We start from the raw sequence: 27,081 nt of genomic DNA on the forward strand, positions 1-27,081 counted from the left end.
GTTTTAGGCAAATGGACTTCAGAAAACTTCCTTTATAATGTAAAATGGAACCATCTGTACATAAATTTTGGGCCTTATTTTGATGTTAGGTTTATTGATATAATTATGTAGTTACTAAGCTGTTTACTGTTTCAGGCTCCTAATAGCTATGAGGGCTATGGTTTGGAAGGAGAAAACAAAAACTCTAAATGTGTTTATTTCCATGTTTTATACTTGCACGTAGCATCTACTTCCTTCATTGTGAAAATTTTATGAAGAAGTTTTGTCTTGATTTGTTTAGCTTTGCTGCTTGGACAACCATATTATAATTATCAAAACAGAATGACATCTCATAGAACATTTTACTTACTGCTTAAAGAAAAGTCCAACGGATATCCAAAGATAAAATATTTCTCCATATTTACTCTATTCTTAAGGCAGTAAGATGACCGATAATGCAATTATTACGAAAAGAAATAATTACAAAAAGTTAATACTGTGGTAATATCCCACCGTATCTTAAATTGTTCCCTGTTTGGGGTTGCAGGTTGGTGTTCCAGTTGGAATTTGTAAAAGGAAAAGCCTCCTACACACCTCAGTAAAACAGATTTCTCAGACAAAAAGTTTTCACTTGCTTGTCACTTGAGTTGGAGAGACAGAACAGAACACTTTCAGCCAAACTGCTCCAGAAACCCAATTGGTTTCTGAAAGTCTATCTTCACCCTTTTGTAATACTAAAGAACCATTATCGTAATACTAAAGAACCACTGCCCAGCTATGCATGGACAACTGCTGGACCATTTGCACAACAGAGTGAAGAAAAGTGGTGGTAGGCAAAGTGTCCACACAGCAACAAATTTTGCTATCAAGCAATCAGTCTTTAAGAGAAACTGAAACAGTGCCAGAAGCCTTCAGTATAAATTTGAATGCAGCAAGTAGTATATTTCCCCACGTATATTTACCTAGTAGTATGTTTTCCCAAGAAATGTACCAATAAGGAAGAGGAAGGGGAATGACAAAACTACAGACTCATTATTTAGACTCCTAGGAATCACACAGGGTTAGGCACATGCACTCTCCCTTCCCCCCTTGTGAAAAACAGTAAGTAACTAGATAAGAAACCCAACAAAAAATTCATGTGTGCTGTAAAGAAATGCAACTAGGGGGGTTGGCAATTAAAAATTTATGTCATCCTATTTGCTCTCTGCTTACCATAAGGTACATCTTTTATTTTATTTTATTTTATTTTATTTTATTTTATTTTATTTTATTTTATTTTATTTTATTTTATTTTATTTTATTTTATTCTCTATTTGACCTCCTAAGCGGATGAAATCTTATGCCTTGTCAGAGAGCCTTGGTAAGGAACACAGAATGAGAGGTTAGCCCAGTCATTAAATACGTCTGAAGGCTTCTTGATAATTTAAAATCAAGGATGGATTTACCACAGCGGAATTGAGATATAGGAGTCGAAAGGAATGGCATGGAATAACAAACCAAAAAGCTTGCGTACGTTCCCTTGAGGATGGAAAATTAGTCTTAGAATAAAATGTTAAAAAATCACAAGACACAAAAGTCTTGGAAAGGATCATTTGAAGTAGTTAGAAAGAAAAACAACCCCAGGAACGGGTCTGTTAGGCTTTCAGCAGGTTAAAAGCATGCCATAGCCAGGAGGTAGCTGTGAACAAAACCCATGGCATGCAGGAAAGTTCTCAGTTTCTCCTCTGGCAAGCTTGCTTCAAGGCTGGACTTTGTAAACATCTTGGGGGAGGGGGAGGACAAAATTACACTGCATTTTTGAAACGTTTACAAGTGTTTTGCACAAATGGAAGCTGAATTGAGGAGATGGCTTCTGCTCCCCGATCAAAGACTGATCCCAAGGTCAAGGGCAACAAGCAGGAAAAAGTCTTGAAGAATGTAGGTGGCACACTCAACAGCACACAGCCTTCTTCAGCGTTATCCAGAGAGGATGGGGGAGAAAATAGTGTACGCAGTGTGGTGACTACTCATCACTACTTTTAAAACAGAAAATGTACCAGGTTATTAAAAGCAGTGCACAAACAATGGCATGCAAACCTTAGCAAATCTCTCTTTTGCACACTACAGCTTCACGGACACGCAGCTTTGATCGTAGAAAAAGTTCTGGACAAATAAATAAATGCCGTAGCAATATTCAAGGGATGAGTCAACCAAGTGCTGGGTTGGCTTCACCTGGCCTTGTGCTGACAACATTGCCACCTTGAGCCCTGAGCGGGAAGAACACGGGCAAGTCATGCCGGCCACCCTCACGCCGTACTGAGCTCTGAGGCACCCACTGTGGCGTGAGGGGCCATGAGGCACCCACCACACCACAGCATGAGGGGCCCTGAGGCACCCACCACACCACAGCATGAGGGGCCATGAGGCACCCACCACACCACAGCATGAGGGGCCATGAGGCACCCACCACACCACATCATGAGGGGCCCCAAGGCACCCACTGTGGCATGAGGCACCCTGAGACACCCACCACACCATGGCATGAGGGGCCATGAGACACCCACCATGGCATGAGGGGCCATGAGGCACCCACCACACTACAGCATGAGGGGCCATGAGGCACTCACCACACCACAGCACGAGGGGCCATGAGGCACGCACCACACCACAGCATGAGGGGCCCTGAGGCACCCACCACACCACAGCATGAGGGGCCATGAGGCACGCACCACACCACAGCATGAGGGGCCCTGAGGCACCCACCACCACAGCGTGCTGAGCACCTCTAGGTAGCAAAAGATGTTGCAGGGGCATCTGTAATCAAGGAGCAAGTTCATTCTTTCACTGGATTTGGAAATTTTCACGGAAATCCTATTTTTAAAAAAGTGTTTTCCCCACCACTGAACTTCATAAAATCATTTCTGTGGGCAGGGTTTTCTCAGAGAGAAGTATGTCTTCATGCAATTTTCACACTGTCTGAAACATTACCACCCTCCAGCCCTGACCTGCACCAGAAATAAAAGCCCGTTCAGCTAAGTCTCCAGTACCACTGCGAGACCATGCTGTAAACCATAATGCTTAACAACCCTAACTCACAATACATTATTTGGTTTTCTTTTCAAAGCAAACCAAATAATTGATTCAGTCTACAGCACAGTACCAAGAACAACTGCTCTGGTACAATTGCGGGACAATTAACTGAACACACAGAAGGGAAATACAATAAAGGGAAAGCATTCTTTACCAAGTAGTAAAATAAACATAGTATTGAATGCATCACCAATGTGACTGCTTGTGCCACTTCTGAAACAGCTTTCGAAACTAAAGAAAGCCAAAGCAGAAGTTAGAGGGAGGGCAGTACCACATGTCTCCATGCCCACACAGACCAAGGATCTCTCATTCCAGGCTTATAGCCCCAATGCATTTGATTACGATCACGCCCAGTTTCAGTCCAGAGGAATAATAAGCCAGACGAGTTTTGGTTTTGCAAAAAATACCTTGTTTTTGCCAGGGTGCCAAGAGGATGGAGTCAGGCTCTATTCAGTGGTGCCCAGTGCCAGGACAAGAGGCCATGAGCACAAATTGGTACACAGGAGGCTCCCTCTGAACACCAGGCAGCACTGCTTAATGTGCAGGTGACAGAGCATGGCACAGGCTGCCCAGAGAGGCTGTGGATCTCCTTCCTTGGAGATCTTCAAAAGCCACCTGGACATGGGCCTGGGCACCCTGCTCAGGCATGGGGTTGGGAGCAGGTGACCTCCAGGGGTCCCTTCCAGCCTCAGCCATTCTGTGAGTCAGTGTTTTCAGCTTACCTGTTTTTGTAAGGTAGGATTTAGGCACGTCAATAGATTTTTTTTTTTTATATAAGTTAAAAGATCTGAAGAGGTTATACAGTAAGATGATTTTTTCCTGCTGGTTTGCAAGGGATATTTTCCTCCAAATGAGCTGCGACGTGTGTACAGTTAATTCTGACATCAGTTAAATAAACAAAAACCTTAATAATGCATTTAATACCTAACTAATAAACTCATTCCACATTCTGAAGGGAAAATGGCTCTACTTGGACGTACCCAAAGTACATCACCACAACTGATGCTTTGGAATTACTTTTCAAAACAGCTTTAAAAATAGTTCAACATTGCAACCAAGCAATACCCGTATTAATTTAGAAAATGGGTGTTCAGAGTTCAATCTAAAAAAGGCACAAGGGGGCTTTTCAGGTCAGAGCTATACACATTGCCAAATCTCCGACCGCTTCCATGAAGGCAATCTAGAATGTGTATGGTTTGCCTATGAACAAGATTCATAGTCACATGTTGGTAAGGATCCTGACCAATTCATAACTGAGACACAGGAAGAGAATATTTTTGTTTGTTGTCTGATCTAAAAGAAAAATAAAAATTGTCTGTTCGTTCTAAAATATGTTATCTATATTTACGTTGTGAAAATACATCCCTCCTTGTTTTTCCTCTGAACTGAACGTGTGCTAAGGGCAATTCAGAGTAACTAGTAAACCCCAAGGGATTCCATTCCTGAGTGGAGGTTCTCAAAAATCAGGAAATTACAGTTGTATCTGAAGTGACCAGCAACCAAAGGCAATTCTCAAGGCTTAGGTGGACTGCTCTAGAAGTTGATAATATGGTATGTTGATAGATGTTTGTTTTTAAAATGGGTTTGGTTGTGAGTATAGCTAGCAAATGGCTCCCTGCTATGCAGCAAGGTAGGAAGGTGAACTCCTGTAGTCAAATATCTCCCAGCAAAATTAAACGATCACCTCGTAAGCAGCTTCTCAAACTGTAAGCCATAAGTGTCAGCCAAAGCAGGCTACAAAAAAAGATGAAGAAATACTGGACAGCCTTTTTTTTTTTTTTTTTTTTTTTTTGTGCAAGAGAAAAAAGTGTTTGGGAAGATATATCCTATTCTCTATATCTTTTTTCAAACAGTTTCAAGACTGTGATACACTGTAAATCTGGGCTCTTTTATAGCTCCCTTAAGTTTCAGTAAGAGCCTGTGTCAATAAAATTCATCTCTTCCTCAATCTCTACATTCGCATCACATAAAATAGTACCAGCCCTATTAAATTAATATTTATGACAAGCTAAGGGAACCAGAAGACAAGCAGTAATTGCTAAGACACAGATGTGTGCACAAGTCTCTTGCAATTGCATTGCCCAAGTTTCTCAACAGTGAATCTCAACTCCAAAAAGTGATTTGTTTCAGGGAAACATACAGGACAGACATGCTGTGCCATCCTGGGAAGACAAATTAAAACAAGATCAATGAAATTTATGGTTTTATATACCATCCCAATAACACTTCAGAGATGGCAAAAGGGGGTATTTCCTTACAGCCTCAGTTTACAATTACAAGGTATTTGCCAAGGACCATGGAAAATGACTATAGACAATGATTCCCCGAGGAAGACTATACAAAGCCAATTGCCATAATCTGTTCTACACATACCATTTATTAAAAAAAAAAAAAAAAAAAAAAAAGGAAAAAAAGAAACGAAAAAAGTAAAAGCCAAAACTTAAGAAAAGTGGAGATAAGGAACCATTCACAGAAATGTTTACTGGCTTATTAACCTTTTTATCAAAGGGAGAGACACAACAGGTATTGCTTAGGAGTCTCCAAGAGGTTAAAGCAGAAAAAAAAAATCGTCTCATACTAGCAGGTTTTTTGTTTTATGTTTTGTTTTTTAAAAGCCCCATCAGGATTTGTCTTTCAAAACACACAGTGAATCCCTCAAAGGTAAAATTAATGGTTGTACACCACTTTTTAGGTCATGGATACTATCTCTGATCCTTCTGCTGGGAGAGACTTGGTCTGCCAGAGAACTGTGCTGAGACAGTAAAGAGAGGAATACTTTTTCAAGACAACTCAGGAAGTTGTCAAAACAGCCTACCACTCAGGGAGGAGTAACATACTGCAAACTGCACGGTTACTGTTGAATCAGAAGACTTGTAGAAAGAGAAGCTTCAAACACACAAAAGACTGCACTGAATGTTTCACAGCTGAACTGCTCCATATACCAAAGCAAGCTGTTGCTGCCAAAAATACATAAAACCACGGGCAACATTTTTTCAATGAGCTTTTACTGTATGGAAAGCAATCTGGCTGGTAGGACTAACAGCAATTCCCCTGCCTCTCGATAGAGCAGAATGTTTTAAATAATGCATTTTGGGTAGCAACATTTCAGTTGTTTGAACTTGTTGAAAGCAATATTTCATTTTCTTTAAATATATATATATATATTTTAAATTACTATTTTTCTTAGGAATATCATCATTAACTTTTACCTACCTACAGTAAGTATGACATCTGAGAGGAGGAGTCTGAGAAACCATACCTTCACGTTCAAGGGAATCACCATACATGACAATTTAGGAAGCTCGGACCTTATGCATCTCGTTATCCATGCAGAATTGCACAAGGCACAAGCATATTTAGTATGAGAACAAATATCCAGCACACTCGAAGTACGACACAACTGCATACAGAACTGCACATGAAAGTCTAACTACACAGCAACCATTACAGTAGCAAGGCACACCTGCTGAAGAAAATGTCAATTCTAAAACTGTTTCTCCACAGCGAAGCTATGGAAATACATCGTCTTCCCCAAAGTTAACACAGCCGTGCTGGACAGCAATTCAACAACAAAACATCATTTTTCACAATGTAAATTTTAAAAAAGATTAGCTGATTACTGATAATCTCAAACATTTAAACAAACCCATTCACAGGCAAAACTTGCTCTTTAGTGGTTAAACTACTGCAGGAATTTTGGCATACAATCTTTTTACAAATTAAGTATTGTTTTACACGTCCCAAATGTGTTAGTCATAAACATTAGCAGAGGAATACAAATCACAACTTTTTAATAACCCTGCAGTAACTCTGAACTTGTTCATCTGAACTTATTTAGTTTGTTTTTCCTTCATGACTGGATAAAGCAGACTGCAGAATTTTGTGCAGTGCCAGGTCTTGGCTCCATCAGTTGCTCATTAAACAAGATCTGGAATTTAGCATTGGATTGAATGCACATGGGAACTCATGTGAAGCTGCTCATATATCATTGATAGCTCTGTTGCTAACACAGAGTTTATCCAAGCCTCTACATTTTTCGTTGACATGAACAAAGCTGTTCACCATCCTCTGTTTTTGACGTCAGTGGACAACTACCCACTAACAGTATCTGTCACTACAAAATGCTTGGAATTTCCTCACTTATAAAGGCTGGAAAGTTTCAAGTACAAACCTTTCATTTAAAAAAATGGTACACATTATTAAATTTTAAAGACTAGAATATTTTGTGATTATTAAGATAGGACGTTTTTATTCTCACTGAATATTTTTCCCCCAGTAACTTAAGGATTCAAACTTAAATGGCACCACTGGCTGTGAGGAATGGGTGTTTAAAAACACCACCTTCCTCTTCTGTTCATTGAAAAAAAAACAACCATGATCTCAAACGTATGCTAATTCCCCAACATATGATGGATTTAAGATTTATCCCATTAACTGGACATGATAATAATTTCAGTAGGACAAATGTTGGGTGGTACCTAGTACTTAACAAAAATGTAGAAAGCCAACCCCCTAGCATAAGCTATTTACTTTTGTTGCCTCTTTTCAACATCTCCTTTACTTTTACAGCTGAAGTGGCCCACCTTGAAGAAGTGGTTCTGGTGGAAGCTCCCTCTGGAGCACAGGGTGGCTTCCCAGGAACCCTTTCCCAGGCAATGCTGTCTTTAGCCAGGTGTCCACAGGCTGCCTTCATAGCCCTCGTGAGCCCAGGAGCGTAACAACTGGCTCGGTGTACACAATTCAGACATCCATCTTGACAAAGGTACATATTTTACCCCTGCTGGAGATTTTCCTGCCAAAAACAATGCATTTAAACCTTGATCTAAAAACAAGCTATTGCTTCACAAACACTTCCCTTGCTTCTGACTCCTCCGATTTGGCTGAAAGCAAACAAACATATCAACAATCCCAGCACAACATTTGGTACAATACAGTGGAAAGTCCCCTTTTTCCAGCATGTCAAGATACCATCAGCTATTAAGCCAGAGACAGACATATGTGTTTAAAAATCCAGTTTTAATCATCTACAAATCTCTGAAACTACTACCTTGAGCCTCCCAACTTCTCTGAACATGCCTCCATTCTCTTCTCCACAGAAAACCGCTTTCACGGAGAACAATTCTTTCATCTGTGCTTTTCAGGGTATTAATATTTTATGTATGGCATTCATATAATACTCCTACAGCACAGTGATAAAAATAAACAATCCTATCTCACTATAGAGGGACAGATCACGTTCCTGTGTTTATTAGGCATAGCCCACATCCGAAACACCACATACGTTGCTTCTGGTGGTCGTGACAAATCACAAAAAAGGCACAAATGAACTGTTATCCTCTTGGAATCAAAGCTTCGTAAGTCTATTTTTTACTGCTACGTCATTTCAGAATACAGCTGCCTATGAAGAAACATAATTATGCATTGATCTGATTACCAGGAATTGGCAGTATTTTGATTTTCTAGATAGTAGATGAACAAACACAAATCATACTAATGGCTTAATCTCCTTAGTCCCGGATACATAAAATAGGACATGTTTGAGCAGCTCTACAGATACAACTTCCACCCTTTGCATGAGGGGATAAAAAAATTAAGAAAATTAAATTTATTTTTAAAAATAGAAAAATAAGTAAGGATAAAGAAACAAAAACATGGCGGAAATTATATCTAAAGCTCGTTAGAGACAACTTTCAGTTCATCAACACTATATATGTATCCTCAATTCTTAAAAAATCACCTTTTTTAAGTGATTGTACTAGGAAAGGTACATCCTAACAAAAAAATAAAGACTTGCAAGAAACCTGCAGCTGCTTCAACTTCTTCTGAAAGGACCTTCAATTTTCACAGCTGCATCGTCTCTGAGAAGCAATTCCAAGCAGATGATATGATCTGATCTTTGGCTCGGAGGCCATTCCCATATGTGCTTTAGAAATAGTGCCCACACTGGCTTTACAACTCCCAAGTTTTGTAGAACTTTATCTTCTGAGCGAACCTCGTCCCTCTTATCAGAGGGACACTCTGCTATTGTAACATCTTCAAAGAAAGAATGCAAAGACAGAGCTAACATCTTTCTGACAGGAGGGATTTGACTGTTGATCTTTTTTTCCCCTCTTTTCCATCTGTTTGAATATTTATGTGTATGTACATATACCTTTATAAATGCTTAGATTTCACCAAAGAAAGGCAGTGAACATAGATCAATTTTGTCCAAACGGTCAAACAAGCGTTCAAAGAGGTTGTCTCCCTGTGGAACAAGAAGGGAAACTGAATTTATACAAAAGGTGTTACTTCCATATGTCTTTAATGCATGCTTGTATAGTACCTTTGTGGAACAAGAAAACTTTAAAGGATATAGGCTCTTTCTTTCTTACAGAGCAGCAGTAGGCCATTTCCTCATTTCATTCCCATACAAAGCCCAGGATCCTACTTTCACATGATCCTTCTCATGGTAGCGAGGTATTCTGTAACAGTGTTCCTAAATGCCTCACTTAACCAGCAACAAGAACAATGATAAAAAGTCTCTATCAAATGGAGAGCAAACACTTTTTGACACCAGTCATACTGGTTTAAAACATCTATTTCACGTTAGCTCCCTGTGTTTTAGCTCCCTCGTATTGCTCACCAAGATTAAGTAAGACAGTGTATTAGGTAAGTCAATGCAAAAATCGCAGTGACATAGCCATTTATCCTAAGTTTTGCTGCTGAGCCAACGAAACAGCCTACAGCATACCCAGGACAATTTTAAAGAAGTAGAATATGCAAGTCCACAAAACTAGATTGCTTCCCATACACAAACCTGTTCAGAGCTTGCCTGGATATTTCTACACCAATAATTTACATCATTGGCCCACCTTAAAGGGCTTTTGACACAAAAGGTTTCCTTACTGTACATCAGCTGATTTGTAGAAATGCTTTGTGTGTGCTCTCTTTGTCAGTAAGAATATAATAATTTGAACTCTTTTAAATATGTCTCACTGAGGGAAGGCTGAATCTACTGTAACAAGTATAAAAGAGAAGTCCACATTAAACATTTTCACCAGGCACTGGAACACTTTCAAAGCTGAGTAATTATGATTCCCCGTGGTTTCATAGGTTAAGAGAAACTGAAGTACGACTTTCAAGTTGCTTGCTGATGTCACAGAATTAAGTGTTTAAGTGTTTTATATACTTACCATATTGAGTTCCTAAAATAAACCTTTTTTTTTTTTTGTTTGTTTGCTTTAAAAAGAAACAATAGAGAGGTTGCATAGAGAACAGCAGTTATCCAGCCAAGGATCTTGCCTTCTACAGTGCTTAATAGCCAGCATTTGCAGACAATATAAGAACAGAACTCAGAGTGGTTCTTTCCTCTTCATACTTTCCCAGCCATCCAGTTATCAGTAGCATGAGAACCTCCCGATTTCATACCAGACCATCATGTTTAACTGGTATGGATGGATCTCTGAGCCTGTCCAAATCACTCCTGGTTTGTATCGTTATTGTCAACGACTGTATATCAACATACTTAGAGTAGTTTAACTTCACAAGCACATGCAAAACATTTTAAAGTTGTTAAATTTAATGGTAAGGAAAAGAATTCGCACCATTTTCTTCAGTTTCATTTATCTCAAATATTTGACACTAGACATATCGAAGAGCAGGAGGCAGGAATTGCTGAAGAAAACTATCCTTAAGTTCTACTATCAGCTAAAAAACTAATCCTTAATCAAGTCTCCAAAAATATAAACTCTATCACTATCTGTGAGGTATTGGAAATTGTATTTTATCATGTTTATAATTAAACAAACAAAAAAACCCACCCTAGTTAAACTGAAGCCATAAAGTCATCTCCAGTGGAACCTACAGACCTTGGTTCCCGTTTTCTTACATGCCTTTGAAATATCAAGCAGTCTTCACTTTTTGCTGGATACATATTTCTGCGAAATGAACACAGGCTTACTAAATGATTTAATTGCGCTCAGTAACAAGCTTTTCCTTTTCCAACTGTTAAATACACTTAATGATTCAGAATAAGTTTGTAAAAATTATGAGGTGTTCATTCAAATTCTTAATCCAAGAAATTGCTCAGGCACTGCAAAGACAACGAAAGACAAGCCTGCACAGGCAGGGGCAGGCAGGGCCGAGTTCTTTTGCCTCTCGTGTTCCCAGCTGGCCAGACACAAACCAGCTCCAGCCCAAAACACGCAACTGCTTTCATGTCATGCATCCAAGTTAATAGGCTTTATTTAACCAATACAGCACTGCAATAATGCATCTATACAGCCTCAAGATCAGAGCAGCTCGCATCAGATGGCTCAGAGGACAGGCAGCCGAGTTCTTTGCTCCGCCAGACACACTGGTTTGAAAATGTTTATCAGCCTATTGGAGCTGTTTTCCCTATAGCAAGTGACAATTATGCATGTTAAGATGCTAGACATTGGGCTGAAGAAACCCATGGCCAGTTATAGAGAAATCCAGGCTTGATCCTACAAATTCTTACCCACACATGAAGTCACTCAGTAGTCAGTGAAACCACTCTCATGAGTAATGTCCAGGTTGATAAAATACTTATAACTGGCTTTCTGTCAATATTTTATTTTCTAAATGAATTGGTTTGCATTCCAGTGCTCAAGTATCACGGGAGTCTGTATGCAAACAAATACCAACAAACATATCAACAAATCTCTAAACACTGCCTTCCAAAGTATTTATGTAAGCTTTCTGCCAGAGACATTTCACACACCAAGCTGTGCACTGAGTTCCTAACACAGACAAATACAATTAGAAAAGCAAAGTCTAATATTGCGAAGGCTCCAGAAAGATGCATTCAGGCTTTGCTCATGAATACAGGGCACAAGCTGAAGCCAGCAGCCCATCTATCTGCTGTCTTACCTACTTACTCAAGAGCCTGGTCAGAAAGCACAAAGCATGTACCTAACAAGAAAATAATTTTGAAGATATCAGAAAATTCTGCACTCCAGACATAACTGTACAGCAGCAGCAATGCACTTATAAATCATCCCATTGCCCCAGTCTCGCCACATTCTGCCTTACCATACAAGTATTTCCAAATACTGCACAAGGATGCACGCGATGCTGTGTGTCCCAAGCACGCTCAGGTCAATCAAGGATTATCTCCCCTTGCATCTATTACTTTGTTTGTTCCCCTTTGTTTCTGCCTAGTGATACACATAAGACAAGTAAATACGCTTATTTCGCCATGTCAGGGGGAGATTTGGTTCATTCTTTTTTACATTAGCCACGCATTTGAATCAACAGGAGAGCGTTTTTAATCACAAGCAGTATTTGGTTCTAACGACAGAAGTGCAAATCCAATACGCAGTAATGGAAACTACATTTCAGTGTTAAAAGCTCTCAAGTAGGAGTTCAACAGAATAGCAACTTAGAAATGTAATAACAGAGGAAACTTCAATTAAGTGTACAAGTCCAGTTTCCCATTAATGTAAACTAAAAGTGCCAAATAATAATCAAAAACAACCCCCGCGCACACATCTCCTGCCAGTGGGCTGAATTTAACAATATCCAGCCCAACTTGTTTTCACTTCAGGTTGAGTGAACAAAGGGACAACCAACATTAAGACAACTTCAAAACACCAGAAAACAGGACTAGAGATGAGATAAAATGCAATTTTGCCATGATTTACTAACGTCTTTATAAGAAAGTACCTTAAGAGCCACATAGGTCAGGAGAGAAATTCTGGAAACTCAGACATGTCCCCTGCCAAAACACTTTGGTTTTATGAAATAACTCTTTGCTTACAAGAAAAGTGCATCCTACTAAGAAAACAAAAACAAAAACAAAAACAAAAACAAAAACACCAAGTGGCATTGTTGGGAATACACAGACAAAGCTTTAAAGCTTTCCCAAGAAATTTCACTTCACATACATACACAGATGTGTGTGTACGTATAGGAATGAGTTGCATGTCTGCATCATCTGAAAACTTTATTTTTTTTTCTTAAAGAAATGAGAATACCGCACTAGTATAGTTACAGATGCTTGTAGTCTGGAAAGGACTGTATCATTGCAGAGTTGCATCTTGCCAGAAATGACAAGGAAAAACCTCGAGCAGTCTAAGACTTACACACGTTACGTATCTGGACAATAATTTTTCAGGAAAAGAAAAAAGAAAGTACTGTAAAATACTGAATCGAGAAAATATTGAATATTGAAACCCTAACCAAAACAGTTCTGCTGGTTCAAAAGTTTTTGCCAAGGCCAAGATCTGCACAAAAAGATACAGCCTCGTGGCAAGGCCCCATGGTTCAGCAAGAAGAGAGGAAACCCGAAGAGAACAATGGATCTAAGATGGAAGTTAGTAAGGGAGAGAAACAAGAAGCATGTAAAGAAAAGGGAAATGAGACCAAATATTAGCACCTTGAGAGGTAGGATGAAGGAAAAAAAGAGCAGTGATATTTCATATCAGACTAGGACTTGATTAATATTCAGCTGTATTTCTCCTAGCTACTGGCCTCTTTATATCTCAGCTATCAGTAGTTGCATCTGTAGCCACAACACACCACGCATTAAATATATTCTCTTAATCTGTGGATCTCTTTCAAAAAGAGTTAAACAACGTTTGAGAAGGGAGAGATTACGTGGTAAGGAACCCAGAAAAAAAAAAAAGCAGCTGTCAAAAATATTTGATTAAAGATTAAAATTAACAAGATTATTTATAATTAATTGAATTAAATTTATTGAAGATAAAAATAGATACAGACCTTTGCAAAAATAGGAAGAAGTACTTTGTAAAAAAAAAAAAAAAAGGATATGGTAAAACACTTAGAGACAGGACTCTATTGCAATTGGAGGCTGAAACTTAGGAAAAATATATCCATTTTGACAATTTGTGTGGAGAAGAGTGAGAAGAGGAATAATATCCACACTTCAGTTTTCCTGATTTTTTACTTTTTTTTTTTTTTTTTTTTTTTTAAAGATCAGACCTTCCCACCCACAGATGCCAAAACCCATCAGCTTTATAAGAAAATTCATCGCTTTATGCTACCCCTTACAATCACAAAGTTAGACCAAACATTTTAGAGAGCTCTAGAAAAGCTTAACTGGCTGCTCTGAAGAGGGTTTTGGAGAACTGAAGACAGTGACAGCAGCAGCAATGTGTAACCACCAAAAGGTGTTTACTGATTCCATAAAAACAGTGTTAGCCCCTCGTTTCTTCTTCTTCCCCATTTTAAGCTGCACATTCTCTTTGCTGAATGCTAAACAGTTAATACAGACTTTTCCACTGAAACATTATACCCATACTAGCTGCAACAGATGAGCATTCCTGAACTACTTTGCTACTGGAAGGTATGTACTTTATTGGCCTTATCATTGATAAGACATTGCTCATGCCTTTCTATCATTCTAAACATGAAAATATTAAGTGAAAACAAAACTGAAGCCCAGAGCAACACTAGAGGCATTGCACTACACATTCAGTTGTTATCTGAGCTATCTTTAAGGTATCTGTCAGATTCTCTGGAGCTGGCAGAGACAGATGGCTGACCAGAAGACAGCCCTGTTCCACCCCCTCCAAGGGCTTTTCTACAAGGGCTTTTTCTACAATGAGCCTCACACCTGGCCCCTCCATTCTGCTGGGCTGCAGCAAGCGTGCCCCCTTCTCTGTACTTACCACGGAGGATAGATGTAGATGACATCCTGGGGCCTACTCTTCAGGTGAGCTGCCGTCTCTCTTGCAAAGAGGACTTTGAGTATTGGTTCGTCTCTACTGATAACGAGATCCTCGGATGAAGTCATGGCAGGAGACTGTTCCAGCTGTTGGCAGATGGCAACTTGTATCATACACTCCTCAAACATCTCCAAGATCTTCACAATCAGAACACCAGATTTATCTGGAAATTAAAAGATGAAAACAAAAATGCAGGATTTGGATGAGGGGAAAGAAATTCTGGCACATGGAACATCTGTGCTCTGCTTTCTGCTGATCTGGCTGATCTGCAAAAAACAACACTTAGTACAATATCTCACCCAACTGAAAGACTTATGTTAAGGTTTTGTTGTTGCTGTTTTTAAAGCACTTTTAACTGTGGAGACAAAATACTACCTGCACTTCTTCCGAATACAGATGAAATCAAACTTCTCACAAAAAGAAGACCCCTCCTCTCCCACTGCATTTGAACTTTTTCATCCTGCAAATGATTCACTTTATTCCCAGCCTCTTTTATTGGAAACTGAGCATGATACATTTATTTTGAAAACAGAAGAATCACACTGTATTGAAGGTGAATGTGAAGCTGTGTTTGCCCTCCTCAGCCTTTCCCAAAATAACAGTTGTCAAGGACCAGGTTAACAGAGCACCCGTTAGGCACAAACAATCTAAAAGTGATTTGCATTTAGAGACAAACGTGGTGAAAGAGAGACTTAGTTTTATCTAAGACTTATTCTCTTTCTCACCTAGCCCTGCTCCCGTTTGCGCTCTGGTCACTGAGGAGAAGAGGTATCGTTATCCACCTGCTAAATGCTGCTGCCATTATTGAAGAAAGGCACAGTGCTAAGGACAGGGGCAGCAGAACCCCAGTTCTGCTGGTTTTGATCCAGAAGTTGTGTTGGGAAAAACACAGTATCCCGAGAAAAACAGCTGATATAAATTACTGCCTTCCCACAGCAAAGAAGAAGCAGGGGAGGAACTGTGAACGTGGTACTGGAACTTAACAGCAGAGCTGTACTAATTATTTGTTTGTTTATTTTAAGGCCCATTTCACAATTGTGAATGCCTTCCCGTTGGAAAATGAGTCAAAATATTTTAGTTTAAGTTTATGAGAAACTTCAAAAAAAAATTTCAAGAAACCCCAAACCAAAGAAAGCAGGTCCTAAAAACTTTCAGGTTTATTAAATAAAGTTCAATTCTATTAAAAACAAAAACAAAAACAACAAAGTCCCTGTTTTGTATTCCCCAGTCTTTATTACATTTTATACTAAAACTGAAAAACTGAAATAAAGTCATTTTGAAATATAAAACCAAAATGTTCTCAAAACCACTTCTATTCGAACCAACTCTTCATCCCATGCAAGATGTTTCTGCAAAGCACTGTTTCCCATGAACTGGTGTTTTCCATCAGGATAAAGGGCTCCTTCAGGAAGTCCCCCAAGTGATACATGTGAAGAGATTCAGCCCGAATCATGGCAGCTCAACCTCCTCTTCCTCACGGAGCAGGAGGAAGAGAACTGATCCTTGCTGCCAAGCTCCCTGGGGTCAAGTGATGAAGAGAGACGGATGGATGCCACTGCTATCACCTGCTTGGGGAAAGCTGCAACGCTGCTCTGCCGCTCCAGATACTCACTGCATTTGGCTAAGGTCTGCTCATGTGCAAACTTCTGCTGAGTGTGAGCGTGGACTGGTTTTCTGTGCCTAAAGGCAAGGATTTAGAATATTCACACTCAAATTGCGTTTTGCCTGACTGGCTGCAGTTATGGTCCTCTGTCAACCCCGAGTCATCTGGAATGCATAAACAAATCGTCCCGACCACAAAAATTTGCAGCCTTCAAAGCAACTGAACATTTACCTCTAGACATACTCCACAATTTGGATTTTCATCCACTTTAAAAAACAAGGCACTAAAAAGTCAACTTCTATTATGAAACACACCAACAGTTTAAAAAAAAAAAGAAAGGCATGAAAACAACTCGTGAGGCTTCATCACTTCTGGACTGTGCATTTCTCACGTGCAAAACCTTATGACAATTCTTACCGGTCAGCAGTGTATATGTTAGCTGTTAAGCCAGCTCGAAGAAATCTTTGCAAAAGAGAATGGCAACCTAATATTTATCTTTTAAATATCCCTGACTAGGAAATGGTTAAAAATACTAGGTAAAGTAAAGAAGCACTACCTCGAAATGAAAGGCTTTTGAAAGATTTCGGAGAAAAAACCCTCCCAAGCCACCAGAGTTTCTTGTAAGTCAGTCAGCGCTGGCCCAAACACTGGGAGCTGATACTAAATGAAGCCGAATGCCTCTACATTAAAAGCAGCACAATTCCAACAAGTCTCCAAGTCTCCAACTTGGCACACGCGCACATTCTACAGAACCACAGTCTATTTGTTTATTTAGATGCACAGAGATAGTTTAATTTAATTACTCCAATTATTATTACTGCTGATGATAGAACGCTCTCTCGAACAACACAGCAAAGCACTTTGGGTTCCTGGCACGTGATGAAACGCCAAAGTTCAGAACGTAGCTCGATTCTTAATTCATTTGGCTCTTGCATTGTTATGCCAATCAAAAATAAATCAAACATATGTGGCTGCGCATTGAAGGGAGAACTTGTGGGTGAGGAGATGGGCTGGATCACTGCAATTTCTACAGCTTCCAGAGAAGTTTACTTGTTAGTTCATTCGTGTGAAAAGCTTACTTTAAGGTTTTGCAATGTTCTCTTTCACCCTTGGATAATTCACAGAAGTTCTTGCTTGCTGAAGCCCTCATTCACCTCATTTCACTTGCAAAACAGAATTACAGCCCGAGAAATTCAAACCTGCAGATGTGCAGGTTTCATGGCAGTATCCAGAATTAAAAAAAGGTTCAAGCAGCAGCTGTGGTGCAGTTCTGCCCATTTCTACACCTCATATTCCTTCACGCCCCACTCTGCTGGCTGCAGCTTTCAAATTTATTTCTTCAGCACTACTGTTTTTATAAACCCAAATCAATAAGCTAATCCAGCCAACTGCAAAGCCACCAAGGCACAAGAGCAGGTATTAGGGAAAGGAAAGGACAAATGATGAACAGCGGTAAGGGGGGAATGAAGGGACAGAGTGATGATTGCTCTTTCCAGTGGCAGCCCAAGCAGGCTGGATAAAGCTGGTTTGAAACTCAGCCTTCAGGCAGCATATTTTCCAATGGCATCCAGTTACTTGTCTTCCCCTGTGGTAGTCATGTTGGACTGTACTCCAGAAGCTCCTTCAGCACCCAGAGAAGGAATAAGAACTGCAAGTACCTATGGACTGCTCATTTACTTACTTGAATGTAACCTTTCTTTTCCCACCAAGAGACAAGCCCCGTGCACACGCACAGAGAGCGTTGTCTGGATGCATTTAGAAATCCTTCGCTTGAGCAGCAATTTGAGGACTGCTTAACAAAGCTCATTGTTGGTGCCAGATGCCTTTGCAACAGCATCTTGTGGAAGCCTTTGAACATCCAGCTAGAAAGTCAGAGAAGACATCCACTGACAAAGAGCCAAGAAACGTTTGAAGAACCTGGCCCCATGAATATAAAGACAGAGCTTATACATCCCGGGAGTGTCACGTGTAAATTCAATCCCTGATACACAAAGCTTGAGAAGCCACAAAGAGAAAGAAAAGCACTGATAAATCTAGTTGAAATCTGGTTGACTGAGGACTTTTAGAAGTACTCCAGCCCTCCCGTGATCAACAAGACAAGTCAGGTACCAGTGATGAGCTGGGTCAGTTTTCACCCATAAACACCATTCAGCTCTCTGCAGAACACTTTGCTGCAATAAGTGGAAATCACTGGAAGGCAACAAACAGAAATCATTGCTAGGTGGACTGCGAGGAAACCAATGAATTCTTCCAGATCTCACAAGCGGTCCAGAACAAGTGAAACCAGCAGGAGAAGCTAGCTGAGGGAGGAACAAGGCATTTCAGCAGGGAAGTGGCTCTGGAGAAACCTCTCCATTATTGACAAGAGCTTCCCTCACCTATAGCTGAGGGAGAAGAAACTCTGACAAGAAGCCATCCAGCATCCCTAATGTAAGGGAGATACAGCACTGCCCCACCAGCATGCACAGACACACTGCAGAAACAACTTCAGCCTCCTCAGAGACAGATGAAGAAATCACCCAAAACCAGGCAAACGGGACATTGACCACTCACGGCTACTGCCAGCAGAGCTTTAGAAATCCAATAGAAAGTTGTTTTTTTTTTTTTTTTTTTTGCCAACAGTGTTAATTGAACAAATTTGGCAAAGGTCTTGGTCATACTTTCTGAAAAAGAAAGCCTGGCATTTCCAGATCATGCGATCAAAACAGGTCTACATTTTATGCATGGGCTCAGAAAAACAACCAGTAACTTCCTGGTAGGAGGAAAAATACCAATTCAGAATGACTAGGAACAGAGTTACTAGTTCTAGTTCAGACGGTCCCTGAGACAGAGATCTTTGCAAATTGGGAGGATATTTTGAAAAAGTAACACGAAGTGTTTGTTAGTCCTGTTCTTAGCTTTCCTAGGCATTCTGATAGCTCTTGCCACTGCTAAGATCCTAAGCTAGATGAATTTTTGGTTTGAACACTTAGCAGATCTGCTCTCATGTCCCATGTTAATTGCCTAACTCCAGATGACCTCTGGGATATTGCTCTCTCACTCCAATGTGGAACCTGGCCATGAAGTAGTTCAGTTAATCCACAACAATACTATACAACAAACACACAGCTACAGGCTGGGAGATGAGTGGTTGAGTGGTTGGAAAGCTGTCTGGCAGAGAAGGACCTGGGAGTGATGGTGGACAGTGGGCTGAATATGAGCCAGCAGTGTGCTCAGGTGGCCAAGAAGGCCAACAGCATCCCGGCTTGCGTAAGAAGGAGTGTGGCCAGCAGGGCTAGGGTAGTGATTGTCCCCCTGTACTCAGCTCTGGTGAGGCCGCACCTCGAGTACTGTGTTCAGTTTTGGGCCCCTCGCTACAAGAAGGACATCGAGGTGCTTGAGCGGGTCCAGAGAAGGGCGACGAAGCTGGTGAGGGGCCTGGAGAACAAGTCCTACGAGGAGCGGCTGAGGGAGCTGGGCTTGTTCAGCCTGGAGAAGAGGAGGCTCAGGGGCGACCTTATCGCTCTCTACAGATACCTTAAAGGAGGCTGTAGAGAGGTGGGGGTTGGCCTGTTCTCCCACGTGCCTGGTGACAGGACGAGGGGGAACGGGCTAAAGTTGCACCAGGGGAGGTTTAGGTTGGATATTAGGAAGAACTTCTTTACCGAAAGGGTTGTGAGGCATTAGAACGGGCTGCCCAGGGAAGTGGTGGAGTCACCATCCCTGGAGGTCTTTAAAAGATGTTTAGATGTAGAGCTTAGTGATATGGTTTAGTGGAGGACTTGTTAGTGTTAGGTCAGAGGTTGGACTAGGCGATCTTGGAGGTCTCTTCCAACCTAGGTGATTCTGTGATTCGGTGATATTTCAAACTCATGGGAAATGAAGAGACAAATTTCCCACTCAGTGCATCTGTTTCCCTGGTCAGTTCCTTTAATTTCTGTTACTTCCTTCAGCACGCAGGGTGATGTTGCCCCTCAGTATATACGATGACAGCAAAACACATGTTTTAACACAACATTTTGCAGATGTTTTGCATTACCCTGAATTCCAGGAGGATTAAAAAAAAAAAAGAAAAAAAAAATAATGTGTTCCTTTGGAGATCGTGGACCCTGAGATGCTGAACCTTTTTAAAACTTCAGCACGACTCCACGGTGTCTGACAGAGCAAAGGCTCCAGACAATCTTCAGACCTAACAAGGTGGCGTCACAGCAGACATCCATGTTTAAGCCACGGAGCTGCATCAATGCTGAATGCACATGCTCATGAAGGGTGCACTCACTGGACACACCAAGGGCAGCCTAGGAGGTAGACTAAGAAGGAAGCTATTCTGCATTGACTCTTAACTACCAAAACAAACTTCTGAGAGGAGAAAAGTAAAAACACAGAGGAGCACAACCCTAACATAAAATGATATTCAGACATTCTGGCTTCGGTGCCTGAAATAAGACTCTGAAGTTTGCTTAATAACTCCATAACTACCAATGAGACATACAAACGAGAAAAAAATAGAAATGATGATCTCTTGGGGACTGCATACTTTAACGCAGTCTCTATTTTCTTTTGCTGCACAGAGATGGGAAGCTGAACACACTGCAAGAACAGGGTCCACTGGACTCGATGTAGGGAAACACATCAAATGTTGACATCAGTAAGACTACATGCAGTTTCGCCTTGCTCAAGTGAATTTTGCTAAAATGTTACTTACTGATCAAGTGCTCAAAAAGAGCACCTGTGGTCTTGAATGGAAAGCCCTCATATGGAGCAATTTCTGTTCACAGTAAGGTGACAGAGCTCCAGTACTACTCCCTGTAGGACCTATGGGATGGAGATAAATGCTTCAGGAGAACAAGTTAGAGTGTGTAACACCTGAACAGAAAGCAGGGGTGGGGTTAAGTTGCTGTGTTCTCTATGATTTGAATGTGCTAGCTGGGATACCCAATGTGCCTCTGTGCGTGTCAGCTCAAGTTTGCCATGGTTCAGAGAGGAAGGAAGCAGATGGAGCTTCCAGCACTGGGCGTTCCTGGGCTGTGATGACACTGTGCTGCTGTCACTGCCTGTACAGAAAACCTTCCTCTCTAGGGAGGAGGAGAAAAGGACTTGTCTCCACAGAAGTAACAACAATAACAGAAGGGGGGAAAAAAAAAAGCAGTATCAGCAAGGTCAAAAAAAATCTGTGAAACCAAAGGCAAGCTGGATTTATGGCAGTGGTTACTTCTGAATTTTTGAATTTTCCATTCTTGCAAATCTTGCAATGTCTGCAGAATGTGTCATACCCACAGGGCTGAAGGATGTGATGTGCCCATCTTCAGTCTGAATGTAACAAACATATGTGACACAAGGTAGAAATAAGTTTTCATGAAGGCCAAAGTACCAATGCTGAAAATAGTGAATTACAAGCACACAGAGCTCACAAACACAGAAAAATCTGTTTAGTAAAACAGCAAACATTAAACAACTATGCTCCATTGAGCATTTTGATAAAAAATTACTTGTATGGGACCACGAAGAACAGCACAGTGGAAAGCATTATTACTGCAACAGTGAGAAGTCTCTGTTAATAAAGAGCATGCACAGCTACTAGTAAATATACTTGTGAACTACCATGCAAAGCCAGAATGAGAAAGTAACAATCAGAGAAAGGAATGCTCCACAAATTCCTCAGCCACAAGGCTTGCACCATAAGTCACATGGATGAAAGAAAAACAAAGTAAGCAGGATAAGATGCAAAAGGAAGAGTATGTCAGTACCTTCCATTCAAATCAATTAAAAATGACACTCAGACAAGTAGAGTTACCACCACCACCAAAAAAAAACCCACAAACAACCACAAGATAAACTCATAAGAAAATCCAAGAGATAGGGAGATCCAAGAGAAGGATGAGATTGCTTTAAGTCATGTTATTTTTTAAAAAACAGCTAACAAGTATATTTTTTTTTGTGCAATGGCACTCAGAACAGCCTGTATTTGTTCTTACCAGCATACGATTCTTGAACTTAATGGTATCTGAATGATAAGGGAGAAGGACAGATGCTTTTACACAAATTACTATTACTTTTAGTCAGAGTTATCAAACACAAATCATATATATGAAGTGCAGTTTAGAAGCAGATTTGTACTGTACCTAACATATTTCTAAATAATGCATCTGGAAAGTTAAGTTATACTTCCAGTTAAATGGCAAGTTCTTCAGAAATACAAACTACAAGAAATACAGGTGTTACACTCAGATCAAAGTTCTATTAATCCTAGCTAAAAGCTTTTACGTAGTACCATTTCCCACTGAAAATACAGAATCTTGTGCAATTAATGTTGTTAACAGTACTTGCTGTACTAAGAATGAAAGTACAAATGTGTTTCGTTCTGATGGCTTGATCAGATCTGCATTATGGAAGTATGAAGCAAACCAAAAAAACAATTTATGCCTTGTTTAATAAAGCCAGTTAGCAACACACTTCCAGATTTGTCCCTCAGTTATTATTTCGAAGGCATTATTTTGTCCCAACAATATTTAATTTCTAATTGTCCAATGTAGGTTTCAACACTGCAGTAGTAGACACCCTCCTGGGACAGCACTTGCTATCTGCAGTGGATGAATAGCCAAGCCTACATTTTCTGGTTCAGGCCACAAAGTTTTACTTTCATTCTCAAGTGGCAGAAGTATAAAATGTCAAATCACAGGCATAAATCAAAAGAAAATATGTTCTTTTGCTTGGCATCCCATCATCGTTCTTCCTTCTCCTTCATGTAAAAGCCTGCAGGTGTATGCACAACAAACTCAGCAGGCTGATATACAGGGAGCAGACCCTTCCAATCCAAAAGGCAACGTTTAAAGCCAGGAGGCAGCACTGAGATTCCAACATTTTCACAGCCTGTACAGAAACATCTGTTTGCTATTACCATCCATACATATTGTTATTCTTCCTGGGCTGGTAACTTCTGAAGCCATTCAAAAAGATTTTTCTCCCAAACATACCAAGTCTTGCAGGCACGATGGCTTCTTGCCACATCTATATTAATTTAAAAGGACGCTGCTGAATTTGGCCCTACTTTAAACATTATACATTCTTTATAACAACATATGTAAGCTACTTAAAGTGTTTGTGTATGCCATTATTGTTTCTCACATGAAAACAAAAACAATACAAAGAATTCTTGCTTGAAAAAGACAAGTTTACATCTTATTTTTCCCTCCCAATGCTGTGACAAGTTCAGACATTTGGCTAGCAAAAAAATGACAAACAGAAATTTGGCCGCTTGCCATCTCTCTAAACTACAGGATTAACTAGTAACTAATGAAATTATCAAGAACTAAGAAAATAAGCAATAGCTAACGAAGCTCAGACTTTTGCATTTACAGAATAAAAAAAGAGTAAAAAGAAAGCCTGTTAAGGGCTATCCCTGTTTTCTTCATCCACAGACATAAATCTTTGTGCAAGTCTCATCACATCCAAGCTGCTAACATCTTTTTCTTTCCCCACATCGTAACTAGTCACCGAAACTTGAAGGTGGGGGAGTGATTGTTTATATCCTCATTTGTAAGCCCTTCAGCCTCCCTGAAAACGCACTAGTACACACGAAACCCCATCTTCATCTTCAAGGCTTTACCCTCCTCCCCTCACGTGTTCCTCTCGCTTCAGTCACTTGAAGGTCACTTCCCCGCAAGAGGAAGGAGCTGTGCTGTTTCGAAGGAAACGCTGATGGTTTGGGGTTATTATCAATTTATTACTCAAATTCAATTGTAACCCAATCACAAAACGTTCATCCCAAATCTTAACCTCAGACCAACAAATGCCAGTTATCTTATATCTGATTACGAACTCTACAGCATAACGTGTGTTGGCATTTTCAGTAAAGAGCTGCTTTGAGAATAACTGCAAGAAAAACAAAGAGCAGAAAACAAAATGTATAGAAAGTAAGATTTCAGAAGTTACTTTTGAAAAGAATCAGCAGGAACTTGTTTTAAATCTTGTTTGTGTCTTCTCCTATGGACAGGAGAGTCTTCAGAACGTAACTCAGAAGAGCACTATTTTTCTCCTTCTGCCTCATGCAATCCCCACATAACCAGCAGATGTTGACAGGAAAAGGTTTTAAAGTTGTTTTTTTTTTTTTTTTTTTTTTTCCTCCTCTCTCTCTCTCTCTCAACTGTCCAGATCTCTTTGCCCAAACAGGAAACTTCATAGGGAAGTTGCAGCATAGAATACAGGAGGGGAAATAAAAAAAAAAAAAAAAAAAAAAAAAAAAAGCTTGCAAATGCTCTCAAAACCTTTTCGCACAGCACTCTCCAGCCACCAGCTTGACTGGAGGGAGCCTTGCTCTTATGATGGCTGTACACCTTTTAGCCTCCCTGTTACACCTTGTGAAGAACAAGCTGTTAAGGACTTGTGGAGAAGAGCCTGACACTCCAAACCACAGGAGCATCCAACTAGCGCTGTACAGTGCAGGCAAGCTTCTATGGTGCCTCCTTTCAGCCCTAAGTGACAGGGTTAGGTTAATTACAGAAGTGGAATTACCAATCAGGAAGACCCAATTAAGAGTAAAGGCTTTCTTCCCCCACTTCTTTCTGCTGTATGATATCCTCATTTCCATCTTTGTCTGCAGTTTCAGAAAGATTGCCATCACACACCCCACCCAGTACAGGGTGCTGAATTTAACACTTCAAAATTGTCCAAATGGGGAAAGCAAAGAACTTCTTCTGCCCTGAGGAATGATTCAGACAAAAGTGAGACCCCTAAGCACTACAGAAAAAAATAAACAGAAGAAGCATGCTGAAAGGAGGCGCTCCTTTCTGAGGTAGTGATTCATCCCAGTGACCACGAGGCAGCCAAACCACAATGGTTAGTTACCAAAAGAGGTCACAGGAGCAAACAAAGGAATTCAAAAAATTAAAGCCAAAAAAAGTGTTTTTTTTTTTTTTTCGGATAACGTGGATGTTGATACAACCTAAAACCAACAAAAAACAGCAAAACAATAGCATAAAATTCTGTAAGATGAAATGTTCAACAAGAAGAGAGGAATGGCCCGTACTTCTGGAAACAGTTCTCCTGAAGTCTCAAATGGAAGTAAGACTTCAGACTGATCTCACTTGAAATTGCTCCTCTTTACCTCAACGATGAACTCCTGGTCTGCATGTCGATGGAACAACCAAAATGACTTGACAGCTCCTGCAGCAACTAAGTTACTTCAACCCTCCACATTAATCTTCAGGCTCCTTCGACAAATCATTTACGTTTGTCATTTGATAAGTTCTTTCCTCTGCTTCTGCTGCCAGAAGTCAGAAGCAGTCCTGGAAATTGTGTGGTTTAGAAATATTACCGGGCAAAACACAGGGAAATAAATCCAAGAAGAATCTCAGATCAGTGAGAGACCCTTAGTGTGAACCTAAAAAGATGAAAGCGGTAGGCTTTTGCTTTGCTGACACGTCACATTTCTGGACTAGAAGCAATTGTAAGGTTATCTAGGTACACTACTAACATTTCAGCCATTCAGACTGACATTTTCCCAACCAAACACCAATTTTATTTTGGTGACATGAAACTGTTTGACTATTCTAAGAACAAAACTATGAAAAACTAATTTTGCCCTGGATTAAAAAAGTATCTCCCAAATACTATCACAGCTATTTTACTGATAATTTTGTCATAGTCATGCTTTGGAATAAGGACTGCCTATTGGAAATGGTAAGTAGGTTGTGAAGTTGAAGTATATTCCTTAAATTATGGTGTTATATCCAGCACCCTTCCGAAATTTACTTGTATGCTTTGGTAAATGTTTGCAGGGTAAATGTAGCAGAAAGCAGTGCTCTAGAGATTTCTAACTTGCCCAAATTCCTGCACATTTTCACCAGGATGGTAAAAGGCATATCCCAGAAGCTGTTCATCTGCTGCCAAAACTAAATCATCTTGAAGACAGACTCACCTGAATTTTAAAAATGTACTTTAGAATAGAACAAGGTATTTTCCCCATAGCCTTTTTCTCAGAAAACGCTAACTAATTCTGACTCATTTTCTGAAAGAAAGCAAGAAAAAGAATCAAAGAAAGGAATCCAGCCAGGGGCAGATGTTTAGCATGGAATATTTCAGCCTAGGAGTTAACGTCTAGCAGACTGGTGAGCAGCCAAACACAAGTTTTCGTAATGACATGGGAAGCTAGGACAAAAAGAATATGAGCCATAAAAAAAAAAAAAAAAAAAAAGAACCAATATCAGTTTCTGTTCTTTATTTCAGAAAAAGCAAGAGGATGTCCTCATACCACATAAGGATGTGGAAGTAGATTCCTATTCATTAGTAACTCAGGACGAGGATGAACGACATGTAGAAGGCTTGATCAGTTTTAAATGAGCGTGCCTGCATGATTTTCAACATAGCAGTTCTGAAAAGAGTTGGCTAAAGGCATTTCTTAGTCCCTGATACTACTTTCTAGTAAGTCTTCAAATACCAGGGAAATTCCAGAAGACTGAAAAGATGATGATGTTCAGCAAGGGCAAAAAATGTGACTCACAGTGAATGGAGAACAGCTACCCTGACATCAGATCTAGGCAAAATCACTGTGCAAAAAAGTAAGGAATTAAGACCAAAAATATATTTTGTGCCATTCCACATAGGTGGCATCTTGAATATGCATCATGCAAGTGATCACAGGATATAAGCTCTCTAATGCTGCTGTGAGAAACTTTGAGACCAGCTTTAGTCAACAGTTTGGGTTTGACTCCTTCAGAATTAGTAGATTTCTTAAAATCATAAAACATTCTTATGAAATAACAG

General features: G+C 40.1%; 1 protein-coding gene across 6 annotated transcripts in view; it reads right to left on the bottom strand.

Moving 5' to 3' along the window:
* The window catches only part of SPIDR (scaffold protein involved in DNA repair), a 202,194-nt gene that overhangs the window by 109,624 nt on the left and 65,489 nt on the right, over nucleotides 1-27,081 (bottom strand). For all 6 annotated transcript variants that reach the window (XR_011092958.1, XM_068671720.1, XM_068671718.1 and 3 more), the window contains exon 8: nucleotides 14,682-14,901. Coding sequence is in view for 5 of the 6 variants with exons in the window: in XM_068671720.1 (XP_068527821.1) it covers nucleotides 14,682-14,901 (220 nt within the window). In the remaining variant the exon portion in view is untranslated. The remainder of the gene's footprint in view (nucleotides 1-14,681; nucleotides 14,902-27,081) is intronic.

This window comes from Anas acuta, chromosome 2, assembly GCF_963932015.1.
Source record: "Anas acuta chromosome 2, bAnaAcu1.1, whole genome shotgun sequence".
NCBI classification, from domain to species: Eukaryota; Metazoa; Chordata; class Aves; order Anseriformes; family Anatidae; genus Anas; species Anas acuta.